Raw genomic sequence first — 25,396 nt, forward strand, 5'->3', positions numbered from 1 at the left:
AGAAGGGCGGCAGAGAGACAAGTAGGAAGCTAGATACAGAATAATGAGGTCAGAACTGAATCTGTGGTGATAAGGATGGACAGAAAGGACAGACCTAGAGAAATCAAAAGGATTTCGTTCTCATCAGGTGTGGTGTTGAGTAAGAAGGAGGAGTCTTGGAAAGACCTCAGACTTTCCATCAGATTTGGGTTTGAATCTGAGCTCTGCAGCTTGCTAGCTTGGGTAAGTTTGGGCAAGATACATATCCTCACCTAGCCTTAATTCCCTCATCTCTAAAAGGAGATTAAAATATCATTGTTGTGAGGATGAAGTGAGCTAATAATGTATGTAGTTGCCTAATAATAAGCAACCACAGACTTTCTCAAGAAATGATAGCTATTTTACCTGTTATGAAATTTACCTATTCACCAAGAAAACAAACATGGTAAAATGAGTACAAGAATCCAAGCTTCACATATTTGGGACTTTTATTTCCTTTGTCCATTTCTATTTTCCCCCAGTACCTAGAACAGTTCCTGGCTCGTGGTAGGCACTCAGATGTTTGTTAAATGAATCAATGATTCAATTTTGAGAGTTTAATTTAGTTTTAGAAATGGAAATGTGGAGGTCATCAGGGTAAATGGGTGGTAATTGTAGTGATGGAATGAGTTAGGACACCTAGAGCAAATGTGTTCAGTAGTGTTGACTTCTTTGAGGTTTAAACCCTTTCAAGAATCTGAAGAATACTATGGGTCCTCACTGCACAGAAATGCACATCATAAAACACATTTTTAGGTTGCCTCTGTGAGGAACTATACACCTTGGGTTAAGAACCTCTAGTGTGCAATATAAAGATGTCTGAGGACGGCATTTCAATCAATACCAATATTCAGAGGGTGGCAGAGGCAGAAGAGAAAGATGGGGTAGGGAGTGAACAGGGAAATAGGAAAGTCAGAAAGGACTGGTATCATTTAAAGCTGAGAGTGAGAGTTTCACAAAGGAGAGAATGCCAAATGCCATAGATAAGTCAGGATACAAAATGTCCATTGCTTTTGGTCATCATTTGGAGGTCTTTGGTGACTTCAATAAGAAATATTTAAATTGAGTCATATGAGGGAAAGAAAATGGGGTTCTGGAGATTGCATGAAACACTGAGGAAACAATCAAGGAATTGGGACAACCAGGAGAAGTGCCCCTTTCCTTCATTTGTTTGTTTAACAAATATTTCTCAAGTACCTACTATGTCCCAGGCACTGTGCTGGAAGCTGGGGATTGATTCATGAAAGTGGACATGGTTTTCTCCCTTAGCTGACATTCTTATTGTGTATTTGCCTGTCTACCTCCCCATCATCCCAACCCACACCTGTCCCTCCCTTCCCAAACACACACACAGAGAAAATGCTTTAAAATGAGTTTCTCCTTGGTGTATTACTGGGCACATTCAGCCACCAGGGGAGTACAGTTGTCTTACTGGGTCAGACCCAGGCTGTTCAATTGCTCTTCTCTCTCTTGGGCATCAGGGAGCAAATTGTCCTCTGTAATGCCAGTCTTTAAAGTTAGGGACACACACTTCAAAATATCATAGAGCTAGTCCAGTGCTCATTATGATCCTGTCATTCAGTTAGTTTATAAAAATCATTTTAATATTTTTTATTTTTAGCTCATACCAACACATTCTTGTGGTAGTTTTTAAGCCTATTATTTGCAGTATGAAATGTGAACGTACTTCTACAAGTTGGTGGAAAATAGGATTAAAAGATAATATGAATCTTTCCATGAACTTTTTGAAAACCTCTGGTTCTGGTCGTAAATGTAGAAAAGTGACATGAATCTTGGGCCTGAGGAAATTTTTATTCTAGTCCTGGACTTTTCTCATGCAGGGATCCCTCATTTGCCTTTTTATTAAAAAAAAAATCTCTTGGAGCCTGTCTCTTTCCAAGATGTGTGGAGGCTGCAGTCACACCCAAGAGGCAGGGCAGCTGAGGCTTTTCTAAGAATAGGTGTGGTGGGGTGGACAGGGAGTGGGAGAGTCTACTTGGTGCTCGAGGCTTTTTGCCAACGGTAATGTAAGGGACAAGTGGGTTCAGAGAATGGTATATGGTGATTCTCAGGTTCGTTTCATATATTAGAACTGAAAACACAATTATCCCATAAATGTGATTTAGATTTTTTCCAAAAGTATACTGGGTTACTCTGGCTTCCAGGGAAACTCACCTATACCTTTTCTGCTTACTCACTTTGTGTTTAAAAAGATTTGACTTTTTATCTCCTGATTGGCTGTTAGTTGCAAATTCAGAGAGCACTATGAGGGTACTTCAGAAATGCATGGAAATATTTGTATTATCTTTTAATTCTATTTTTTCCATCAATTTTCTGAAGTACCCTCATGTATGTATGTTCTGTCTTTAAGATCATTTTTTAAAGTGTTAAATAAGAACAGGGCTAGAAATCTATTGCATTTCTCAAAATATTTTTTTCTAATATTTGAAGATCCCATTCTTTTGTACCTATTTCTTTATATATTATGGATTATTCCAACAGGTATCTGTAAAATGCCTAAAATAGTGCCTGACATATATTGTAGGCACTCAGTAAATAGCTGTGATTGTGTCAGTTTCTCCAGGTTCTACAGATGGTTTTGTAGTTCCTGTGTTCTTTTCAGAATTGTTAAAATGATTATTAATTTAGAGAGAGCATGATGGTGTTGCATTGGCAATATGCCAGTGAATGATATTATACAGCACATTTTAAAAAGCCTGGTTCTACATTCTGCCAAACAGTCCTCCTGGAGACAGCAAAAAACTATATGTTCTCAGTGTGATTTGTGATGTTGAATTTTGATTCCTTTATGTGTTTGTTTAAGAAATAGGAAGCTTACTTTTAGAATTAATCTCTGATCTTTGAGTAGCCTAATAGAGATTATAACAATAATATAGCATAACTAAAATATGTAATAAATCCTTTATAATGGGATCTTACTTATTAGAACACTAAGAAAAGATAGAAAATCTTAATTTTTATGAGACCAGTGATAAAAATCATAAACTTATCAAATATTCACAGATTATTTTATTTGAATATTTAATAATATAAGGTAGGGAGATTATGAACTTTATATTCAGATGTTAAAGACTTTTCCAAGATTACTAGTAAAGGGCAGAATTATACCAGGACTTCTGGACTGAACCATATCTTCCATGCTTTTGTCATCATATCTTCTTAATAAGCGAACTTTAAAGAAACTTATTCCAATAAACATTCTCCTAAACCATTTATATTTATAGCACTCTGTAGTAACAGTTACTATTTACAATAATGACACAGATGTTCAGTGTGTATTTAAGAAAAGATTTATTTTTTTCAATAGAAACTGAAACACAGAAGGCTGGGAAATATAAAGGGTGAATTCTTATTTAGCCAGAATTTTTAATGAAGCTGGGAAGCCTTAAGCAGTCAAATTTGTATACACCTTTGTATACACCTTAAGTTTCTTAAGCAGTTATATTTGTAGACAACTTTTCCAGAATCCCTTGGTTTTTTACAGTAGAAAAAATAAGCACATGAAATTACCTCCCTCCTCTCTTTTAGTCCTTTACCCTCATTAGGCTGGTTTAGCTTTCCAGGATAAGCAAGTTCTTGCACATTCCTATTGCCTGAAAAACCTTCCAGTCTGTGGTTATTCAGCAGCTTTTCACTTCTTCGCATCTTTCATTAAATCCACTATGTCTATAAACTGTACATCAGTGAAAGATTAAAAAAAAAATTTTTTTTTTCTTATTTAGAATCAGATATTCATTGCTGGAATATTTTAAATCTGTATTAACTATGTAAGCTGCTATGAATGCTTCCAGTGCTATATAATTAATGGTACCATCACATCCTTAAAATATGCCTGCACATGGCGCCTGCCCCTCCCTCTCTCCCCCCTCCTTCCCTACACACACACACACACACACACACACACACGCACACACACAGACACACACGCACACGCACACACACACAGACACACAAACACACGCGTGCGCAAAGCGCACACCAAACTGCCATTCTCCAGCAGGCCTGCTTCTGGAGTTGGGAGATGTCAGTCTGCTGGGCGGGGGTGTGGGGAGGAGGAAGAGGTGGGGCTCTACTCTGATTAATTACCTTAGGCATTCAGGGGTGGGGCTTCCTTCAGCCATCTGCCCAAGATATGGGAGGGAGCTGGAGAAAGGAGGGGGAGAGACTGCCAGAGAGGAAGAGAAAAGAAAGGAAGAAACATTAGAAAGAAAAAGGGAGGAAAACAGTGTAAAGGGAGATCAATTACCCACCCTTAAATAGCTTGGTTGGGGGGGGAGGGGGGTGAAAAGAAAGCTGGGGAGGTGTGCCCCAGCACGGCTGCTTTGAAGGGTTTACCGTCTATTCCGTTTGGTTTATGGAGAAAAAGAAAATGGTAACTCAGGTAAGACTTGTGTTTCCTTGGTATGTGTCTTTTCTTATCTCTAGGATCTAAATAAAGGTTTGGGGGTGGGGTACAGTAAGCAGAGTTTTAATTGTTCTTGCCTTCTTAGAAAAGGCCAGATTTATTGTTATCAGCTGAAAAGTGTTGGTCTGTGTCTGTCGAGTCCGTGTATGTATGTGTTATGCATCCGTATCCTTTTTTCTCCCCCTTCCCTCAGCTCCATAGCAGATTCCTGTTTCCTGTACTGTGCAGCTGTAGCTCAGGAAAGACCCTGTGGGGATTTGTCTACCTCTTTGTCTTGGTTCTGAGAAGAGGGAGGGAGAGAGAGACTGCAGAGGTAGGAAGAGATTCTTGTAGACTGCCAAAAAGAGGGGAGAGAGATTGGCTTCCTTTTAAGAATTGCCGAAGAATTTGTGTTATAGGGAAATCTGATTCCTGATTCACTTTGGCTTCTCAGGATTGGCTATGCAATTGCAGTTTTTCTGCCTTCGCTCTAAACGGCTTATTAAAAATGAAGGTTAGGAAAGAATGTTTCATTTTCATGGCTTTGTTATTGGCAAAGAATATTTTCAGTACAAACCGTTGGAGCATCAAGGTGTAGCAAAGGCAGGTAGAGCCCTCCCTTACAGAAGAACAAATCTAAATGTATAAATGACAGTCACACAGGCTTTAAAAGATATTTGAAGGAGAGGGAGTAAGAAATGGAAAACCTTTCTCCTCTCTTCTCTCTCTTTCTCTCCCATTCCCTCTCTCCTGTTCTCTCTCCTTTCTCTCCACCTTTCTGGTTATGCCAGGCAATATCTAATCTGCATTTTAGCAAGTCATTCCTGACAAATGGAAAGGTGAATGCTCTTTCACAGTTCTCCCTGGCAGGGCTATTTTTCTCATTGGCACCCTTCTGTACGCTTCTTTACCCTTTTTTTCTTTATGTATCGGTTGAGAGGGAATGATGAGCCTGTGATTTATCAGTGGGAAATCATTTGCATTATAGAACATTCAAGTCCTTTAGTCTCAGACCTAGGATCAGTTTTACATCAGGCTTTTATGCTCTGTAGGGAAATTTCATCACTGGACAGTGCTTTCCTTTTAAGGAGGTTGCCCTTTTTTTGTATTCACTCTTCTCTTTTCCTCTGCAAGTCACCACCGGAGGGCGAGAGCATCAGCTAGCTGTCAGGATAGAGGCATCATTTTAGGAACTGGAATCCTGTTCAGTTAAATGTTATGTAATGCCCTGCAGTGCTGTTTGGAAGGAGGGAAACCTAGAGGGAGATTTTTCCATCCTGACCCAGAGGAAAGGGAAGTTTCAAAGAAATTATCTTTCCAAAGTAATTTTTCACCAGATCTGAGTTTGGAGGTTATTAAGAAACCCCTCCCTTTTTTAGAAAGTGGAGAAACCCTTGAAATATTTCTCTTCCACTTCTTAGCCTCTCATCATCAGTCTAATGAAATCTCTTGATATCGCTTTATTTATTTATTTTTAATATCCGTAAAAGAGAAAACCTGGGGGACCGGCCGTGGCTCACTCGGGAGAGTGCGGTGCTGTTAGCACCAAGGCCACGGGTTCGGATCCCACATAGGGATGACCGGTTGGCTCACTGGGTGAGCGTGGTGCTGACAACACCAAGTCAAGGATTAAGATCCCCTTACCGGTCATCTTTTTTTAAAAAAAAGACAAAACCTATTTTTTGATTCTCTTTGTTGCTTCGGAAGTGATACTTGCTTAACCTTAGAAAATAAATAAAGCGATATCAAGAGATTTCATTAGACTGATGATGAGAGGCTAAGAAGTGGAAGAGAAATATTTCAAGGGTTTCTCCACTTAAATAAATAAAGCGATATCAAGAGATTTCATTAGACTGATGATGAGAGGCTAAGAAGTGGAAGAGAAATATTTCAAGGGTTTCTCCACTTTGCTGACAACACCAAGTCAAGGATTAAGATCCCCTTACCGGTCATCTTTTTTTAAAAAAAAGAGAAAACCTATTTTTTGATTCTCTTTGTTGCTTGGGAAGTGATACTTGCTTAACCTTAGAGCCCTCATTCAATTTTCATAAACTGGCAATGTTAGAGTGTAACAGCTCTCTTCTTTCCCAGCTATTACTGAAGGCTTTTCAACTACTTGACTTTTCATTATGTGTGTTTTTAAATCAGTGAAGGAATTAGGTAAACTAGGAATTTTTATAATGAGTTTTCTGTGGTCTCTTGGAACATTCCTCTTAGTTTCTCGAGGAGCTGGTGAGTATGTGGCAGCATAAGTTAGAATGCACATGCTTGTGCACTGATTAATATTGTGTATTAGTCAGTATTTAAGGAAACTATATTTTAAGAATGAAGTAGAAAAAATAAATGGAAAACTGGAGAGAGAGATTTTCTGGTAGTTAAGAACTCTAATAGATAAATTTAAGTTGTTATATTTTCTAAGGACGTGCTGAATGCTGAAGGAAAGAACTAGTTTTCGCCCACCCTGGAAAGTAAAGAAAGTTAAATTTGTGCATTTGAATATTCCAGCATATTTGTTTTGGTGTATGCACTTTCTATGTTAATGTAATGTACATAGTTGTTAATAATCTAAGGAAAAAAATCTAAGGAAACAACCAGCTGGGCAGATCTTTCATTTGTCCTGTGATTTTGTTTTGTGTTTTGTTTTGTTGTATTCTTTTGAGTCAGACATCCAATACCAATATCTGATAATGACCTGTCACGTAGCTTTCTGGATATAAAATGCCTACACTGGTTAGGGCTGGGTTATCAAAGTTAATTAGTTTTTAATAATACTTAGCATCTTAACTAGTATAGTAAGAGAAAGATGTTTCATCATCTTGCAACCTAATTTCTTTACATCTTCAGATCGCACCATTTCTGTAGTCACTAATTTCCATCCCTCAGTTGGTGGAAGAAGGGCTTTCGTTGGATGACATTTTCATCATACAGTACTAAATCAATATCGGTATTTGCACAGTGTGTGTGCTTTATTATTACATATACTCTAGTTTTATTAGGCTTGTTTTTGTCTTAATTAGCAAACCGCTATGTCATTTACAAAATGTAATCAGTTGGTAAATTCATCACAAAATTCTAATATAGTAGACAGACATGCTCATGTAACATTTAAAAAATAACTATCTGTTGTTCATGTATGTTTTAGGAGTATTTCACTGAGGTCCCCTCTTATTTTTGAGCATGTGAAACAAATTGTTGTATCTTTTCACGTGTATGAAGGTAACAATGAGTAATAAAGTGAAGGAAATAGAAATAATTCTCGTGATATGTGTTAAATTAGAAAAACAAAATTGCAAATGACTTCAACTGTAACTAGTTAAAAAAAAAAAAGTTTAGCCAGACTGAAACTCAGTTATACTATTTATTGTCAAAAGGGAAAATATACTAGGCAGAGAGGAAAAGATTTTACAGTATGGATGTGAAAGAAAATTTTTGTACTTTACTATGGTATAAGACTGCCAGTTTCTGTAGAATACAAAGCCCTCCCTTTCTTGGACAGCTCAGTGCTTTGCTGGCATTTTCTTCAAAATCTGTTTTCCATCAAGACCAAGAGGAGGGAAGGTGTTAAGAATAAGGGAGGTTGGAAAAGGGGGTTGCTGTTCCTTTAAATAGTGCCGTGAGTCCATGTGGCAGCAGGCCGCTCTGGAGTGTATTCTTTTGTAATGAATCACCAGTTCCATTGTTTGCTATCTCCCCTCTTTGTAGCTGGAAGGCTGAAGTCTTTCACCTGAGCTGCTGCCAGTTCGCTCTTCTGTTCCTGGGTGGTTGGGAGAAGAGAAGAGGGAGGGTATTTTATGCTTTAATTAAAGACAGATAAGAGAGCAGGTATGTTTCGCTTTGTTTCATTTTCTCCTATCCTTTCTGTTTTTGTTTAGTTTTTTGAAACGAATTGGGTAGGGAATCTATTCTTTGATGTTGCTAAGTACATCCCATTTTCTGTGAATTCTGGAAGTCCTCAGATTTAGTCTCCATTTTGTAGCGTTGCTTTAAAGCGATTCCATTTGGTTACCTGCCAGTTGTGCTCTCTTTCCACCCAAACCTATCCCACCTTTCTTCCACAGAGCTGCAGCCCACACTGTTTGTTTTGGCACACTTTACACTTTCTGTGGGCTGAGCAGGATTCAGGGTAAGATGAGAGATAGGTGGGGATTGTGGGTTGGAGACTAAATTTATGTTTCTTTACAATGAACAACAATAACAAAAGCCTCACTTTCTTCAGAGATTTGGTTTCTTTCTGAATTCTACTCTGCTCCATATCTTCATTTATAACCATTTCCTTGCCAAGGCCAAGACTGGCTCTTGAAAAGTATTGCTATTCTTAAAATTACTTAGCATTCCTAAAAAGATACCCAGAATTCCATAAATGGAGCTGTGATGAAATTTGAGTAATTTTGATTCATTAAATGGTTTTTCTTCTCAGAACCCCACAGCCACACACTTTTTTCCCCTTGTCATCTAGTAACTTTTCTCTTTATCTTTTTCCTAAGTTTTGCAGTTGAGACTAGGTAAGCTTAGCATTTGACAACCTGCTATTTAAGTTTGTATTGTTACAGAGGACATCTCCATGTTGAAAGGCGATGACATTCCTCATCCCTCTCAGTGACAGGGCATACACTGAAATTCCTGGTTTTGTTCCTTCAGTTGTATGTTCTTCCCTGAGAAATTCCAAACTCATATCTACACAGATTATCATATGGGAACAATTTCATACCTCTTTTGAATTTATTTAAGAAATTATTTCCTACCTTGGGTTGTTTCTTGGACATCTATTCGTGATATTACTAGGAACCAGTCATGCTGATGATATAGCCCCCCTATGCCCACCCCAGTCTCCCAGTCTCCTGGTATACCTTTTCTGTCTGGCATCTGACATTGCTGTCCCAAGGCTTCCCTTCTGGAGCCATAATTCCTCACTCATTTTTTTCAGCATTCCAAAACAACTGTCAAATCTTGAACATTTCTTCACAACACTTTGTATATGAGGTCCACTAAGCACAAATTGAATGCTCCCCTGCAGTAAATGCTTTGCTGTTTTGATTGTAGCACTTTTATTATTGGGCTTTGAGGGCTCTCAGCCTCTTCTAAGCAGTCAGAAATGCTGCAGTCTGCCATCAGGATGTATAATTTCCATTTCCCAGACTCTTAAATGTTCCCTTGTTACTATTAGAACGATTAAATTCAGGAAACCTTAGAGCCAGATAATTCATTAGAGGTCATTGCCAGAGTGAATCATTTAAAATGTAAGTCTGATTTTGTCATATCTCTGCTTAAACCTTACAATTGTTTACCTTCTGACTCAAAAGAAAATCCTGTTTCCTTACAAAGGTCTCTAAGGCCCTGCATGATCCAGCCTCATCTGCTGCTGCCTCTTTTCTTTCCATATTTCACTCCATCCACACTGACCTCTTTGCATTATCACACCTTGCACCTTCCAGCTCAGGACTTTTCCTTCTGCTTTTCTCTCTGACGGAAATGCTCTTTACACAGATATCCATATAGCTTGCTCTACTCAAATGTAACTTCTCAAATGTTACTTATAGCATTTCCCTGTCCCTTTATCCTGCTTTTTTCTTCACTTGTCACAGACTGTAATGCGTATCATTACTTGTTATATGTATACTTGTTTATTGTCTGTCTCCTGCCAACCCCCGCCTCCCCTAAGCATATAAGCTCCATGAGGTCAGGGACTTTGTCAGCAGTCTGTTTTATTCCCAGTGTCTAGAATAGCACCCGGCACAGTCATATTATAATAGCTAATCCTTATATGTGATGATGATGTATTAATATCAGATATTGTTCTAAGCACTTTTCCTCATTACCTCATTACCTCATTGAATCTTCTCAACAACACTTTATTATTCCCATTGTACAAAAGTGGAAACTAGGCGTATAGTGGTTGAGTAACTTGCCCAAGTTTACACAGCTACTGAGAGATGTTGTGGGGATTCATATACAGTTAGACTACCTTGGGAATCCATACTTTTAACCACTGTACTCTTATGCCCCTTGTGGGTATTAGATATCTGGTCAATATTTATTGAATGTGTGAATGAATTAATTTAGTTGAGACTTTTTGATTCATTTCTGGAATTTCCATCTCTGACTTGTTCAAGGCCTTGATAGAACGCTTGCAATAATGAATTCACTTTGAATAAGATGAATTTATTAATATAACATTACATAATAATAATAGGTGACATTGTAGAGTACATACTGTGCATTAAGCACTATCTTAAATGCCCTACATTTGAATCATTTATTCCTTCCAGCAGCCTTATAAGTACTATTAATGTCCATATAGCAGAAATTAGGAAATGGGTACAGAGAGGTTAAGTAACTTGCACAAGATGGCAACACCAGGATTTAAACCCAAGGAGTCTGGCTCCAGCATCCCTGTTTTTAATCACCACAAACAATGGCTGTTATTAAAATAACTTTTTTGTTTCTGCATATGTACTTTACACCAGTCAATTTTATATACATATCACATTTACAAACATAATTATTATATTCATATCCAGTATTACTTGTCAGTCACTTTTTTTTTGCTTATTTGTTTTTTAATATTTTAATTTATTATTGTTATTATTTTTTACATTTTAAGATGTGAGAGGGAGGGGGAGAGGGATATGGTGAGAGGAGGAGAAAGGAGGAAGGGGGCGTGGTCAAGACCTGTGGCACACCTTTCATTCCCACTTGTCAGTCACCTTTTGGGGTAGGTGGTATTTTCCCTATTTTTTGGATGAGACTTTAAGATTGTAGAGGTCAAAGAACTGATGACTGTGGATACAGAGTTAGGTTTCAAACCTGGAATCTATTTAATTCCAAATCCACATGCTCATCCATTACATTATAGTATCAGCCTTATGAGATAAAATTCCGTTGTTGGCTGTTAAAAAATAGAAAAGTTTTACCTTTGGTGAACTGAAATCTGTTTTTTAGCATTGTCTTCTTACTCTTCCTAGTTCTATCATCTAAAGTCACAAAGAATGACTCTAAGTAATCTCTTCTACATGAAAACCAAATATTTGAAGATACTGCTGAATGTTCCCTTTAAACTGTTGTCTCTGCTCATTTTTCCTACTTCCTTGAATTATTACTTATAGAGATGAAAACCTATGATTTCCAGAATCTTTACTGTCCTGGATTAATTGCATTAATTTATATGAATGCTTTACCATTTATGTCTAAGTAAAAATATCAGTTATGAATATTAAGTGTTATATCTTTGCTATAAGTTTTGTTTTATAGCATGTTTGACTTTACTTGATTTTGTACTTTATTATTATGTGTTGCCAGCAATTTATAACGTCAGAAATGAAGGGATATTGCCTTTAACTCCTAAGTAAAAATTAGTCCCCAATTTTTCTGCTCCATAATAAAGCATGTCAGCTGATTGGCAAGAATCTACCTTTCTTCTAACTCTGGGACTTGCTCTGATCTCTCAGGTTACTATCACTGAGATTTTCAATACTGTTTTGAAGATGCCTGTTGAATTGACAAATGATATATTGGAAATCAGCAAAAGTAAATTTGATCACTTCCCTTGAGATATTGAAATTATTTTGAGAGCGTTGACAACCCAGAACTGGGAATTATAGGGCCTTTTGGATCAGTAGCAACAGTAAAATGTGGTCTTATTTTCTATTGAAAATAGAAGATACAATATAGATTTAAATTAAGACCTTGAAAAATATTCTGATTTAATAATACATATTATAAAACAAATGCCATAGAAATATTTTTAGGTTAGCTTACTTTGGCATATTATTTTTAATCTTGCCTCTTGCATTTTTTTTAAAGGCCTGTCAGTTTCAAAATATTAGATTCACATTTCTTATTTAATGAATCACTTAGGAAATAGCTACAGATAGATTGATATTGCCAAAGGGAAAGACAGTTTTTTAAAATTATAACTTGAAATCATGTAACCGAAGATAATAAATTCATTCAGAATTACAGAATTAAGTTCAGCAACCAAATTTTGATACTTAATTTTTAAAGGAATAGTTAAGCAGAAAACACCATAATGGAAATCAGTAATTATTTTACAAAATTATAAATGAATACTTTTATATCCACAAATTATATAATTATGTTCTTATACCTAATGTTGATTATGAGATTCCTTATAAAATTTTTTAAGTGATAAAATGGGACTTAAGTGAAGAGATTAGATTTTGAAAGACTGTTAACTTAGAGTAAGGATCCACAAATTTTCTGTAAATGGCTAGATAGTAAATATTTTTTGCTTTATGGACAATGCTGTCTCTGTCACAGCTTCTCAGTTCTGCCGTTGTAGCACTTAAGACACCATAGACCACATGTAAATGAATGGGTGTAGTTGTATTCCAGTAAAACTTTATTTATTGACACTGAAATTTGAATTTCATGTGTCACAAAATATTCTTCCTTTGTTTTTTTCAACTATTTAAAAATGTAAAAATCATGCTTAGCTTGCAGGTTATACAAAAATAGGTGGTAGACTAGCTCTGGACCACAAGCTATGGTTTGCTGATCCCTGGGATACAGGTTCTCAAGATTTTTTTTTTTTAAGTATAGATAAGGTTTTCCCATATAGCTTGATGACAGGGACACAGTTTTGAGTAGTTTTGACAGGTCATCTTGGATTTCTGTTTGAATGAAACCCATGATTTGCTCTCTCATTTCCCCCCTTCCCCCAGAAAATATGGAGTTTCTTTTTTCTTCACTTCCTTTCTCCCTCCACCTCACCTGCAAATCTGAGCTATTTGCAATTCCCCAAATATGCCGTATTGTATACCTTCTTTTCATGTATTTTTTATATATTACTTTTCATGTACTATTACTTTGGGTCAGAATGCTTTTTTCTCCCACATGATTAATTTCTTGTCTTTAAAGATTCAGCTTAGACTTCACCTGCTTCAGAAAGCTTACACTATCTCAGAGTTGTCCCTGCTTTGTGCTTCATTAGCATTGTATATGTCTTGGTTTTTTTAGCCCATGTTATATAGTACTATAATTGTGGGTATATTTGTCTGTTTTTTCCATCAGACTGTAGGTTTTTTCAGGATTGGAACTATGTCACCAGTGTTTATTACCATGTCTGGTTCAACTTTAGTATCCAGCAAATATCTGTTGAATGTAATAATAAATTTTAACTTGTTAATTCATTGACAAGGTCCTCTTTTGAAATACAAAATTGGAGAGTAAAATTGGGTAATCACTCATATTCAAATGCTTATTATTTAAATCAGTTGATTCTTAAAACATAATATAGTTAGCGAAATGGATGCTCTTATCGCCAGAAGATAGGGGGATTTGGGAATAAGCTACTATTTGGGGGACATACAAAACTCTTATAGATGTTGTAGTGGAAGTCTGCGTATGTACAGTAAAAATGTCAATCATGAATATTAAGTATTATATCTTTGCTCTAAGTTTTGTTTTATAACATGTTTGACTTTACTTGTCCAGAAGATAGCATGAGGGCAAATGGCATAGGAGCTCTAGCCTCCTGGGAAGGCAAGAAGGAGGGAAGAAGGGGATGGCAAAGAGAAGTGCAAAGGTAACAATGAAATTTTAGGGATTGGCATCCTATGGTGAGTATACCGAATGTGGTACATTGAGTACAGCCATCTCCCTCTCTCCTTTTCCTTCCACTCGAGATGACCGAGAGTAAGATTCTTTGTGTACTATTTTTGAAAAGCTGGCAACCCAGATATATATCGCACCATAACCATTCCATGTCATTTTTAAGGCTCACTGTTCATTTGTTTTTTTCAATCTTTTTCCCTCTCTGTATGTTCCTTTTGGGAGAACCTCTATCATGGTGTCATCAAGTATACTAATCTTTTCTTCTGTAATATCTAATCTGCTGCTCATCCAATCCAGTTTGTTTTTTTATCTCAGACATTATAGTTTTCATCTCTAGAAGTTTGATGTGGATCTTTCTATACCTATCATGTCTCTTCTTAACATGCTCATTTTTTCCTTTTCACATCTTGAACATATGGAATACAGATGTTTTAATGTCCTTGTCTACTAATCCTAACATATGTATTAGTTCTGGGTCAGTTGTGATTCATCTATTTTTTCTCAGCATTATGGGTTATATTTTTCTGCTTCTTTGCATGACTGGTTAATCTTTTTATTTTATTTTTTAAAAATTTAATTGTAAAAAATAGGGAATGCTTCATGAATTTGCATGTCATCCTTGTGCAGTGTCATGCTAATTTTCTCTGTATCATTCCAATTTTAGTATATGTGCTGCTGGAACGAGCACTTGACTGGTAATTTTTGATGGGATGCCAGACGTTGTCAATTTTTCCTTGTTGGATACTAGATAGTTTTCTATTTCTGTAAATATTCTTGAGCTTTATCTATGGTATGCTTAAGTTTCTTAGAAATAGTTTGATCCTTTTAGGTCTTGTTCTTAAGCTTTGTTAGACAGGTCCAGAGCTGTGTTTAGTCTCTGGTTAATTTTTCCCTGCTACCGAGGCAAGACTCTTTTTTGTACTCTAACCGGTGTTCCTTACATCATTAGATTTTCCACTCTGGCTGTTAAGAACAGGCTTTATTTCCAGCACAGTGTTAACTTTTAGTACTGTTTTTTGTATTTATTTTGGTTGTTTCTTTCCCCAGCCTCTGGTAAGTTTCACACATACATGTGGTGATCTTACTCAACTGAGTGATTGAGGGGGACATTCCGTAGATCTTTCTCTGCACTTCCTCTTCTACAGTACTCTCCTCTGTGAACTCTAGCTGTCTTGGCTTCCCCTGACTCCTAGTTCTATCTCCTACATTCATGGAGCCCACCAGGCTCTGCTTGTGTCCCCCTCTCTGGAGAATTTCTCCAGGCAGTAAGTTGGGGCAATTGTGTCCTTCACTTTGCTTATTTCTTGTTTCAGGGACCACTGACCTTCCTTGACTGTTGTACAATGTCTTGAGTGTTGTTGTTTCATGTATTTTGTTCTGTTTTTTAGTTATTTGAAGCAGCAAGATAAATCTTGTTGTTATTACTCCATCTTGACTGGAAGCAGAAGAGAGACCAGTTATTTTTAAATGAAAATTAAGTGGTGTCTCATTTAACGTATTATTAATTTATGGACAAATATCAAACAGTAATTTCAAGAAGTATTAGGGAAGAAAGCATAGGTGCATGAATACTTATAAGGTGGGATATGGTAAATTACATGAATATGATGTCAGTAAAGTGCTGTTCAAAGATTATATGAGGATGTCCTCACTCATAAGTGGGAGCTAAGAGAAAAAAGGAAAGACTGACAGACCACAGTGGTGCTTTGGACTTGCACAGAAAACATACCTAGGGTTGCCAGTGGTGGAGGTGGGGAGGGGGAAGGGAGGTCGGGGAGAGGTTGCATGGGGACACGGGGAATAATGGCAATTTGTGGTAATGGGCATACTGATAGTACTGATCTGATCATCACATCTGGGACACAGGTCGTGACAGTCAGCTTTGTACCCCATGAATATGCATAATCAGTAATAAAAAAAAAAAGATTATATGAGGAAAGAATTAGTTTGAGAAGTCTGGCAGGGGCCGGCCCGGTGACGCACTGCTACAGTGCGCCACTTGGGAAGCGCGGTGGCGCTCCCGCCGAGGGTTCGGATCCCACGTACAGACCGGCCGCTCACTGGCTGAGTGAGGGGCGGGGGCAACACCGAGGGTTGCGATCCCGTGGCCGGTCCCGGTCCGGTACGGGCGCGACACTGAGGGCTGCGATCCGTTGCCGGTCACGAAAAAAGACCAAAAAAAACCAAAAAAACAAAAAAAACGGAGAAGTCTGGCAGATCTAGAAAGGATGGGAAGAAAGGCTATGGCATATATTGTTTTGTTTGTGTTTATTTGCACGAGTTATGCGAGACATCTGAATTTAGAATCAAATTATTTAGTACTGAGTGTGGTTTAGTGGTAGTTTCACAGAGTGTAGACTGATATAATTAACGTAAAAATGGTTCATTAGCAGAAATACATGGACAAAAACACAGGGAAAATAGGGTGTCTGTGGTTTTGTAGTTCAATGTGATTTATTCTATTGTAGAAAAGGAGAAAGATCCTTTTTTTTCTTGTGTATTATCTGTCCTCTCAATTCTAGCAGAATAGGGAAGGAGAGAATTCAAAGTACCATTTGTTTGCTTAAACACTGTAGAAGATAGGGGCGTTTTGGACTGTGGAAACGATCATTGCTCCAAACTTTTATGAAAACTTAGAATACATCAGTAAGTAATATTTAGACTCTTTCAGTCATTGCTATTTATTTATTTATTTATTTTTTTAAAAGATGACCGGTAAGGGGATCTTAACCCTCGACTTGGTGTTGTCAGCACCACGCTCAGCCAGTGAGCGAACCGGCCATCCCTATATGGGATCCGAACCCGTGGCCTTGGTGTTATCAGCACCGCACTCTACCGAGTGAGCCACAGGCCGGCCCATATTCATTACTATTTAAATGGTAATCAAGTTACCTAAAAATTTCAATGGGAAGGTGTTATGGAATTACAGAATGTGGATAGCACTGTTTAGAGCTTTCTTAACTTCAGTTAAAACCAGGGGACATTTTTGAGAAACAGGGAATGTTTGTGTTTTTTGTTTTTAATTTCACTTAGCTTATGTTTTATGTAAATCCTTTAGTAGGAATGTGATTTTTCCCTCTTATCCTTGTGTTGATGTGACTTGTTTTTAGATGTAGAGAATTTTAAGCTTAGAACTCAGCTGTTAGTGTTTATGTTTTGGACTATGTACTCTTTCCCCTTTTTCTTCTTCCTTCACAATAATGGTGATTATTATCTCCACCACCTTTTTTTTTTTTTTTTAAAGTCAGAAACAAAGAATTTCGTATACATGATCTCAGTTCATTCTTGTAGGTACTCTTGTTAGGTAGTGATCTTCTTTTCATTTTACAGATGAAAAACTTGAGGTATTGAGAGGTTAAGTGATTCATCGAGGGTCACACAGTACATGGCAGAGCCTGGATTTGAACCCATGTTTATCTTTCCAAAGTTTATACTATTTCAGCCTTTTTTTTTTTTTTGGATGGTAGTCATGACGTTAAGTATAGTATAAAGAATACAGACCTTAATATTTAATTTAACTTTTTCTTTACATCAGCTCTACTTTCCTCTACCAAATTTCCATAACCTACCTTTGGCCAAAACTTTTAGAAATGTCTGCTAATTTACTTGGAGCCTTAAGTTCCTCTGGGATAAGTAAAGGATTGGTCGATTTGACTATTTGATATACAACTTTAGTTTCCTAAAATTTTAACTCAGCACAGAGGTTTTACAGTTTGACAGCTTAGTATTCACATGAAGAGTATATGTGCAGGGTAAGAGAGAAATCCAAAAGTTTTGACTCTAGAGTAGCTTTTAGCTACTTGGGGCATGGGAACAGATAAACCACTTAATGACATTTGTTGATTCTCTCTGTTACATAAGAAAATACTTAGTTTCACATGGTAATATACCTAATGTTTCTTTTTTACTATGCTGTATCCTTTGGGTAAGGTGCCTTTATGACAGAATCATAGATTCTTAGAGCTAAAGTGAACTTTATTTTACAAATCAAGATCCAGATCCAGAGAGGAAGTGAGTTGTCCAAGGCCGTATAGCAAGGTAATAGCAGAACTGGAGCTAAAACTCACTTTTACATTGTGTGGTGTTTCTTCTACTGTCAGAACATCTTTTAGGAAATTCAAACCTTCAACAAAAGACACTTATTCTACAGAGGCTAGAATATCAGGTCCTTACGCCTCCTCATTCCTGAAAGGGAAAATTTTAAAAAATTAAACTCAAGTATCTTTGGCTGCCATTCTTTGCTGGAAAATAATAATAATAATAATTATTTTCTTAGCCATGGTCTCTAGAAAACAGCCTGAGACAAAACCTTACGTGCTAACACTTTATTGGGGAGTACAATCTCAGGAAAGCAGGAGAGTAAGTAGAATGAAACAATTATTATTATTATTATTATTATTATTATTATTATTATTATTATTATTATTATTATTATTATTATTATTATTATTATTATTATTATTATTATTATTATTATTATTATTATTATTATTATTATTATTATTATTATTATTATTATTATTATTATTATTATTATTATTATTATTATTATTATTATTATTATTATTATTATTATTATTATTATTATTATTATTATTATTATTATTATTATTATTATTATTATTATTATTATTATTATTATTATTATTATTATTATTATTATTATTATTATTATTATTATTATTATTATTATTATTATTATTATTTTGGTGGCTGGCTGGTCTGGGGATCCGAACCCTTGACCTTGGTGTTATCAGCACTGCACTCTGAGTGAGCTAACTGGCTAGCCCAGAAAATTATTCTTGAGTGAAGCTGTATAGTGTAGTTGATTTGGTAGTGATAATATTGAAGTTCTAGGTGAGGAAGATTGTAAGTGGTGAGAAGAAATAGATATGCCCTTGGTATTTTTTTTTTTTTAAGTATGCCTTAAGATTTTTTGTTTTTGTTTTTTGAACATTGACTTGACTTTCGTAGGAAATCTTTTCATTACTAAGCAGTGACTGAAGTATAGACAGCTCCTTTTTAGTGCTCTTAGTAGCTGATTTCAGATCTCCAATCTCAGTTTTCTACAAGCCAGCTTTCTTAAGTTGAATATCCTCCCTTACTCTGATACAGGTTTTCCTTTTCAGTAATAAATTTATTTATGATAGTTTTTTTTTTATGTTCTTTTAACATATGACTCTAATTTCTTCTCTAGGTTTGTCTCATTGTGAGGAAGGATTAAATTTTGCAATCACTGGTTTATATTTTATTGCCTTTCCTGACTGAAGGATCAGAGTTCATGGCATGCCTTATTGATCCATTTGTTAGAGATAAGTGGGGTAACAGGATTGTTTTCCTCCCTTTAGACTGTGTTCTGATCTTGGCCCCTGTTGTATTCATGAAGAAGGAGGGAGGTGAAGAATTAGGCATTCTAACTGGTAAATACTTGATTTTTCTTTTGTTTTCTGAGAGTGGCTAGACACTTGCAAATCTTTTATATTTGACATGATTTAGAATAATATTTAGCATAGGGCTGAGTGTACTTGTAGCATCTGGACTATGACTTACAGCACATATTTAGTTCTGATACTTCTCTGAATTATTTTGTTTCCTAAAATCTAAGTATCCCTAATTTATTAAAGCATAAATGCAAAGCTGTTTCAAGAATTGTAGTAAACACTTTTCACTTTCCTTTTAATCTTCTCTAATTTTACTTTTATCTTAGTGTTACTAAAGGGCTATTTTAAAGAAACATAGAAGTTTCATAGTTCCTTAACATTCTTGAAATCTTTAAAGGAACCTGGAATTCAGGAGCCTACTATGATTGAAATCTTCTTTCGCAGAAAATAAATTATGACTTCTGAGTCAGGATAATAGATGCTTTCAGTTGCCTCCCAGCTCTTATAAGATTCCACTGAAATACTGTATAGAAGTACAAAATGAAATAAATCAGTTGTAGCAAATAGAAAAGGGTGAAGAGGGATATTACTAATAAAAAAGAGAGTTAAACAAATTTCTGGAAAAGTTCGAGCAAATGGGGACCAATTGATATGTGAAATGGAGGATAAGCTAAAGCCAGGCAGTTAAGACAAGCAGTCTGCTAGTGGAGTGGAAGCCAGTCCGCCCAGCAAGAACCCTGAAGAGGCTCTCTGAGCAAAAGTGAAGAAGGGACAGAAAACAGGGATTTGGTGTTTATGTAGGGGATAACTCAACCACCTGACATTGCCACAAGCCTTTCCAACTCCTTCGCAATGGAATTAGCCAGCATCTACTGCATTAAAAAAGGAAAAACAAAAACAAAACAAAAAACCATGATTGTCTCCAAAGAAGTTGATCGAAACGTTTGAGGAATTTAATTCTTTTCGCATTCGTTGTTGGCACCCCTTCCTTTAGTCTAATATTTGGGGTATCGAGTAAGTGCATTCCACACTTTCCTAGCAGCTTACACTAAAAAAAGGCTGCCAGTGACATGCTCTTCCCTATCCCCTAAGTAAAGTTCCCAGTTAAAATTTTAATTCCAGGGAGAGACTTAATCAGAAAACAGATTAGCAGAGGAAACCCACACCAGCTAACCAAGTCCTTCTACCTGGGTCACTGGTGCATGAGGATCATTAGAAGCCTGAGAGGAACTTTCAGCATGAAAGATACCAGTTGAAACAAAAAACCTGACACTAGGGGAAGCAGGTAACCCAAAGAACAGAAGAAAACTTTAAAGAAACCTCCTAACTAATAATATACTTGGAGATTCCAGAAGATAATACATTCATAAAACCAGTACTAGGTACAATTAAAGAGAATGCAAAAGAAGGTTAGAGATTAAGAACATGATTGTCAAAAGAAAACATGAGGGTAAAAATACATATATAGTTGGAGATAGTCTCCCAGGATGGAGAGGTTTAAGACACCAAGATGGAAAATACAAGAGACAAGACACAGATGATTTTCTTAGCCATGGTCTCTAGAAAACAGCCTGAGACAAAACCTTACGTGCTAACACTTTATTGGGGAGTACAATCTCAGGAAAGCAGGAGAGTAAGTAGAATGAAATAAGGGAGAAAGGCCGGCCCAATCTTTCTAACAGACATTGCTGATTGCTTGGTTTCATAGAAGGGTTCAGGGAGGTTGTGTAGAACTATTGTTTCTCTGGCCAGTCCATCGAAAGGTGGTGTGGAGAGGTGTTTCATCAGCTGGTTTCTTCCCATCTGCTCCTCCCAACTTTTGGTCAAAGTCTGCCATACAGATAGTTAACTCAACCCCTTACTTCACTGGTCTCAGGGGAGGCAAGTCCTACACTTTGTACACAGATCTGCACAGAGAGGTGTGTTGCCTAAGCCTGGGAGTGGTCTGAGGAGTCAGTAACCCCTTAATCGCAGCCTCTGGCCTTGGAACCTCTACCTTTAAAGAAACCATTAAAAGAGGGTCACTCCCCAGAGGACTGGTGGAGGAAAGAATAGGAGATTGATAGTTTTCATCATAAGATCTTCTGTACCTGTTTGATTTGCATGTATTAATTTGATAAAAAATAAAATAAAATTTAAGAAGGAAAAATGAATTACCAAAAACACCCTAAAGATCTTTTGGAATGCATTTGGAAAAAGGAATGAACTTTAAATATTAAAAGATAAAATCTAATTAGTTTGTCAGGATAATCCTATTGGATTGCTAGAATTGATCTTTTCTCCTTTCCCATCCTTTCTCACCTCACTCTCCATTAGCATATAGTCCCCTAGGATTGAAGTCTTCCAAAATTCCCTCATGCCCATTGCCAGGTTCTGCTGATTCTACCTTTGGATTGTTTTTAGCACCATCCCCTAATCTATATATATCCCTCTGCCTCTATTGTAGTTCATCGCATTATGATCACTCCCTTCGAAGTTTGTAGTGTCCTAAACTGATTTCCTTGTCTTCCCTTCTTCATGTCACCTTTGTTTCCCCATGCTGGGTTTTGGTCTCTTCCTATATTCCCTTAGCATTTTGGTTATAACTTTTTAAAAGGTAACAAAAGTCTGTAGTTATTTATATACCCTACTAGATTGTAAAATACTTCTTTTATTCCTTTAACAAATACTTCTTGAGAGCTTTTAAGGCAATCACTGGGGATACAAAGATGAATTTGACCTGTCCTCAAAGAGTTCATGTTCTATAAAGACACAGACGTGTAAACAAATAATTGTAATAGAAAATAAGTGCTATAAAAGATTTAAGTGTTGGGGAGAGCGGGGCTAAGAGGAGGAAATGCTTTTTTCCACTATTTGGGTGAATCAGAAACCTAGAGGAGGGCCGGCCCAGTGGCGCAATGGATAGTGCGCCGCTTGGGAGTGCAGTGGCGCTCCCGCCGAGGGTTCGGATCCCATGTGGAGACCGGTTCCCGCTCCCTGGCTGAGCGCGGTGCGGGTGCAACACCGAGAGTTGCGATCCCGTTGCTGGTCCCCGGTACGGGTGCGACACCGAGGGTTGCGATCCCGTCACCGGTCAGTAAAAAAGACAAAAAGGAAAAAAAAAAAAAAGAAAGAAACCTAGAGGAGTTGATGTGTAAATTAAATGTTAAAGACTATACAAATTAACCAGATAAGGAGAAATGCTTTCTAAGCAGAAGGAATAGTAGGTACAAAGAAACTGGAGGGTGAAACAGCACAAGGTTTTTTTCAGGATTCGATACACATTAGAGTACTACCTGAGCCAAGCCACTGTCATCTCTCAGGTGTATTATTATGATAGCTAGCTTCCTAAAGAGTCTACTTGCTTTTGCCTTTGCTGAGTGATCTATGTAAAACTTAAATCTGACCATGCCTCCTCTTTGCTCAAAACTCTCACTGGAGTGTAAAAGGACAAATCTTTGCAGTGTCCATGCGCTTTACAAGATTTTTACCAGACATTGCTTCTTCTCTGCTGCCACCTCTCTCCCTTTATCTTCTGCCTTGCTTATTCCTATCCCATCACACAGGCCTCACTCCGTGTTCCTAGTTCTTAGAATGAGCTGAGCATGTTTTCACCTCTGGGCCTTTGCATTGGTGTTTCTTTTGTTTGGAGTGTTCTTCCATACAGGTACACACATGGCTTGCTGCCTTAATTTCTAAAGGGGTTTTATCAAATGTTTCCTTCCCTGACCATCCTGTAGAAAATAGAAATCCTGAATCCCTGCAGCTCTGATACTCCCCTACCCTTTTTCTTACTTTATTTCTCCCATAGCATACTGTTTTTTGTTTTGCTTGCCAGTTTATTATTAGTCTCTCCCTACTAAAATGTAAACTTTGTAGGGCACACAGACTTTGTCTTTTTAATCGTTGTTGTTCCCCCAGCAGCTAGAACAGTGTCTAACACATGATAGATACTCAATGAATATTTGATGGCAAGAATCAAAGCTGAATAGGTGAAGTAAGAAAGGGGCAGGACTTGTATGCAAAGGTGTTTAGAGTTGAGGCTGTAGGCACTAGGGAGTCTAGGATTTTAAGAAGAGGATTAATTCACAATATCAGATTTAGGTTTTATTTTAGAAAGACCATTTGATAGAGTTTGGATGTGTTGTCCCCACCAAAACTCATGTGGAAATCTGATCCCCAATGTGGCAGTGCTGGAAGCTGTTTGAGTCATGGGGGCGGATCCCTTGTGAATGGATTAATGCTCTCCCTGGGGGAGGAGGGGAAGTGAGTGCTTGCTCTATTAGTTCCCAGAGAGCTGGTTGTTTAAAAGACCCTGGCACCTCCTCTCTCTCTCTTGCTTCCTCTTGCCGTGTGATCTGCTTGTACCTGACAGCTGCCCACCATGAGTGGAAACCATGAGTAAAAGCAGCCTGAGGCCCATGCCAGATGCAGCTGTCCCAGAATCATAAGCCAAATAAACTTCTGTTCTTTATAAATTACCCAGTCTCAGGTATTTTGTTATAAGCAACAAAAACGGACTAATACACCATTCTAGCAGCTGCTTGAAAAATTGATTAGATTGAATTTACAGTAGAAGAAGAGATGATTATTAAAAGAAAGAATCTTTGGATAGTCGGGGTGAGAGTTGAGAGTAGAAACTCATTTTTCATTTCTCGCAGTATGTAACTCAGACTCTAATGTGTAGCTTTTCAATTATAATATGTATTTTAATAGAACTGGAATAACTCATTTTCTGTGGTAAATATATATGAATGATTATATTGTAGTAAGCTTCCTGTAAGAGTTGTTAAAACTATTGATAGAAGAGTCTCTGTCATTTTTAGACTTATACTTCAGAAGCAGCTATTCAACTACCTGGTTAATTCAATTTAGCAAGCATTTTCTGAAGATCAACTGCTGTGTGCACATCATCACTTTCTTTGGTGAGGAAGCTGTGATGACATCTGTGATTCAATCCCTTGTCGATTTAGGGACGTTACTTGTGAAATCATAAGAGAAAATATAAGCCACCATGTAACTGTGGTTGTAGACAAAAGGCAGTTTTGTTCTGGGAAGGGGTTAGGGAAAATTTTGTCTGTTACCCTATGTATATCATATGAATTTCCCACTTTAAAGAAGTGGACTATAATAGAATGCTGAACATAAAATCTATAAAGCATAGTTAAATATTTTTTGATTCAGAAGACACTATAAAACCAGCCAATGTTCTATTCTGAACCTGAGTTAAGATTATTTTCAAGGATATTCCGGTTTAATATATGGAAGATCCAAAACTAATTGTCCATGAAGACAAAATAAAGAGTAAATTAATTTAAATTGTAGTGAAAAGTTTGGTTGAGAAAAAGAATAATCATCCGTGGATTGGATAAGTCACCAATTACATTGAATAGAATAGACATCTAACCATTAATTGTGTGTAAGGGCCTTCTGTTTCCAAGGAAGCGGGTTGCTGAACCAGAGTAGCTCTTCTGGTCTCTTGTTGCTGGTGGAAGACATGATTCATGGATGTCTGAGGTTCTAAGTACTGCTTTAAGAAGAAATGAAAGAAAGAGCATTTAAGAGATTGGAGACATTAAGGCTTAGCACAAAATTTGTCACTTTTTACCTAACAGACTTTAGTTTGAATGACTTTGTTCTGAAATATTTATTTTCGTGTTTAAATATTTATTGCTGTGAGATGGCAGAACTCAGACTCAGGGGAGAGGTCCGTCTGGCTTTTCCCTCTGACTAGTTCAAAAGAGGGTGTGTGTGTGTGTGTGTGTGTGTGTGTGTGTGTGTGTGTGTGTGTTGAAGACAATTGATTTGGAGGCAAATTTATAGTATTCTTATTGGCCAGACCTATACCTGCCCTTAGATTTACATATACCATCTTCTGTCATTTATTTTTATTCTAAGCATGTACATAGAGTACATTGTATGGCTGGTTTTATTTTTATTTTGTTTTATTTATTGGCTGTTTACAAGAGCTCAAGATACACTAGTCCCCCTCCTGCATTCTATCTCCCCTTCACGTGGCTATCACACATTCATAATTTGG

The 25,396-nt window shown here is 37.0% G+C and overlaps 1 protein-coding gene across 18 annotated transcripts in view; it reads left to right on the forward strand.

Moving 5' to 3' along the window:
- RBFOX2 (RNA binding protein, fox-1 homolog (C. elegans) 2) overlaps positions 1–25,396 on the forward strand; it is a 203,882-nt gene that overhangs the window by 113,679 nt on the left and 64,807 nt on the right. For 2 of the 18 annotated variants that reach the window (XM_008590072.1, XM_008590036.1), the window contains exon 1: positions 4,032–4,420. The exons of 12 other annotated variants lie outside the window; for them this stretch is intronic. In XM_008590072.1, coding sequence (XP_008588294.1) covers positions 4,394–4,420 — 27 coding nt within the window. In that variant the 5' untranslated portion in view covers positions 4,032–4,393. Of the gene's footprint in view, positions 1–4,031; positions 4,421–8,125; positions 8,246–19,344; positions 19,417–25,396 lie in introns of those variants that run through there. 4 more of the 18 variants (XM_008590050.1, XM_008590005.1, XM_008590027.1 and 1 more) reach the window with 4 other exon arrangements.

Source organism: Galeopterus variegatus, unplaced genomic scaffold, assembly GCF_000696425.1.
Source record: "Galeopterus variegatus unplaced genomic scaffold, G_variegatus-3.0.2 Scaffold139, whole genome shotgun sequence".
Classification (NCBI taxonomy): Eukaryota; Metazoa; Chordata; class Mammalia; order Dermoptera; family Cynocephalidae; genus Galeopterus; species Galeopterus variegatus.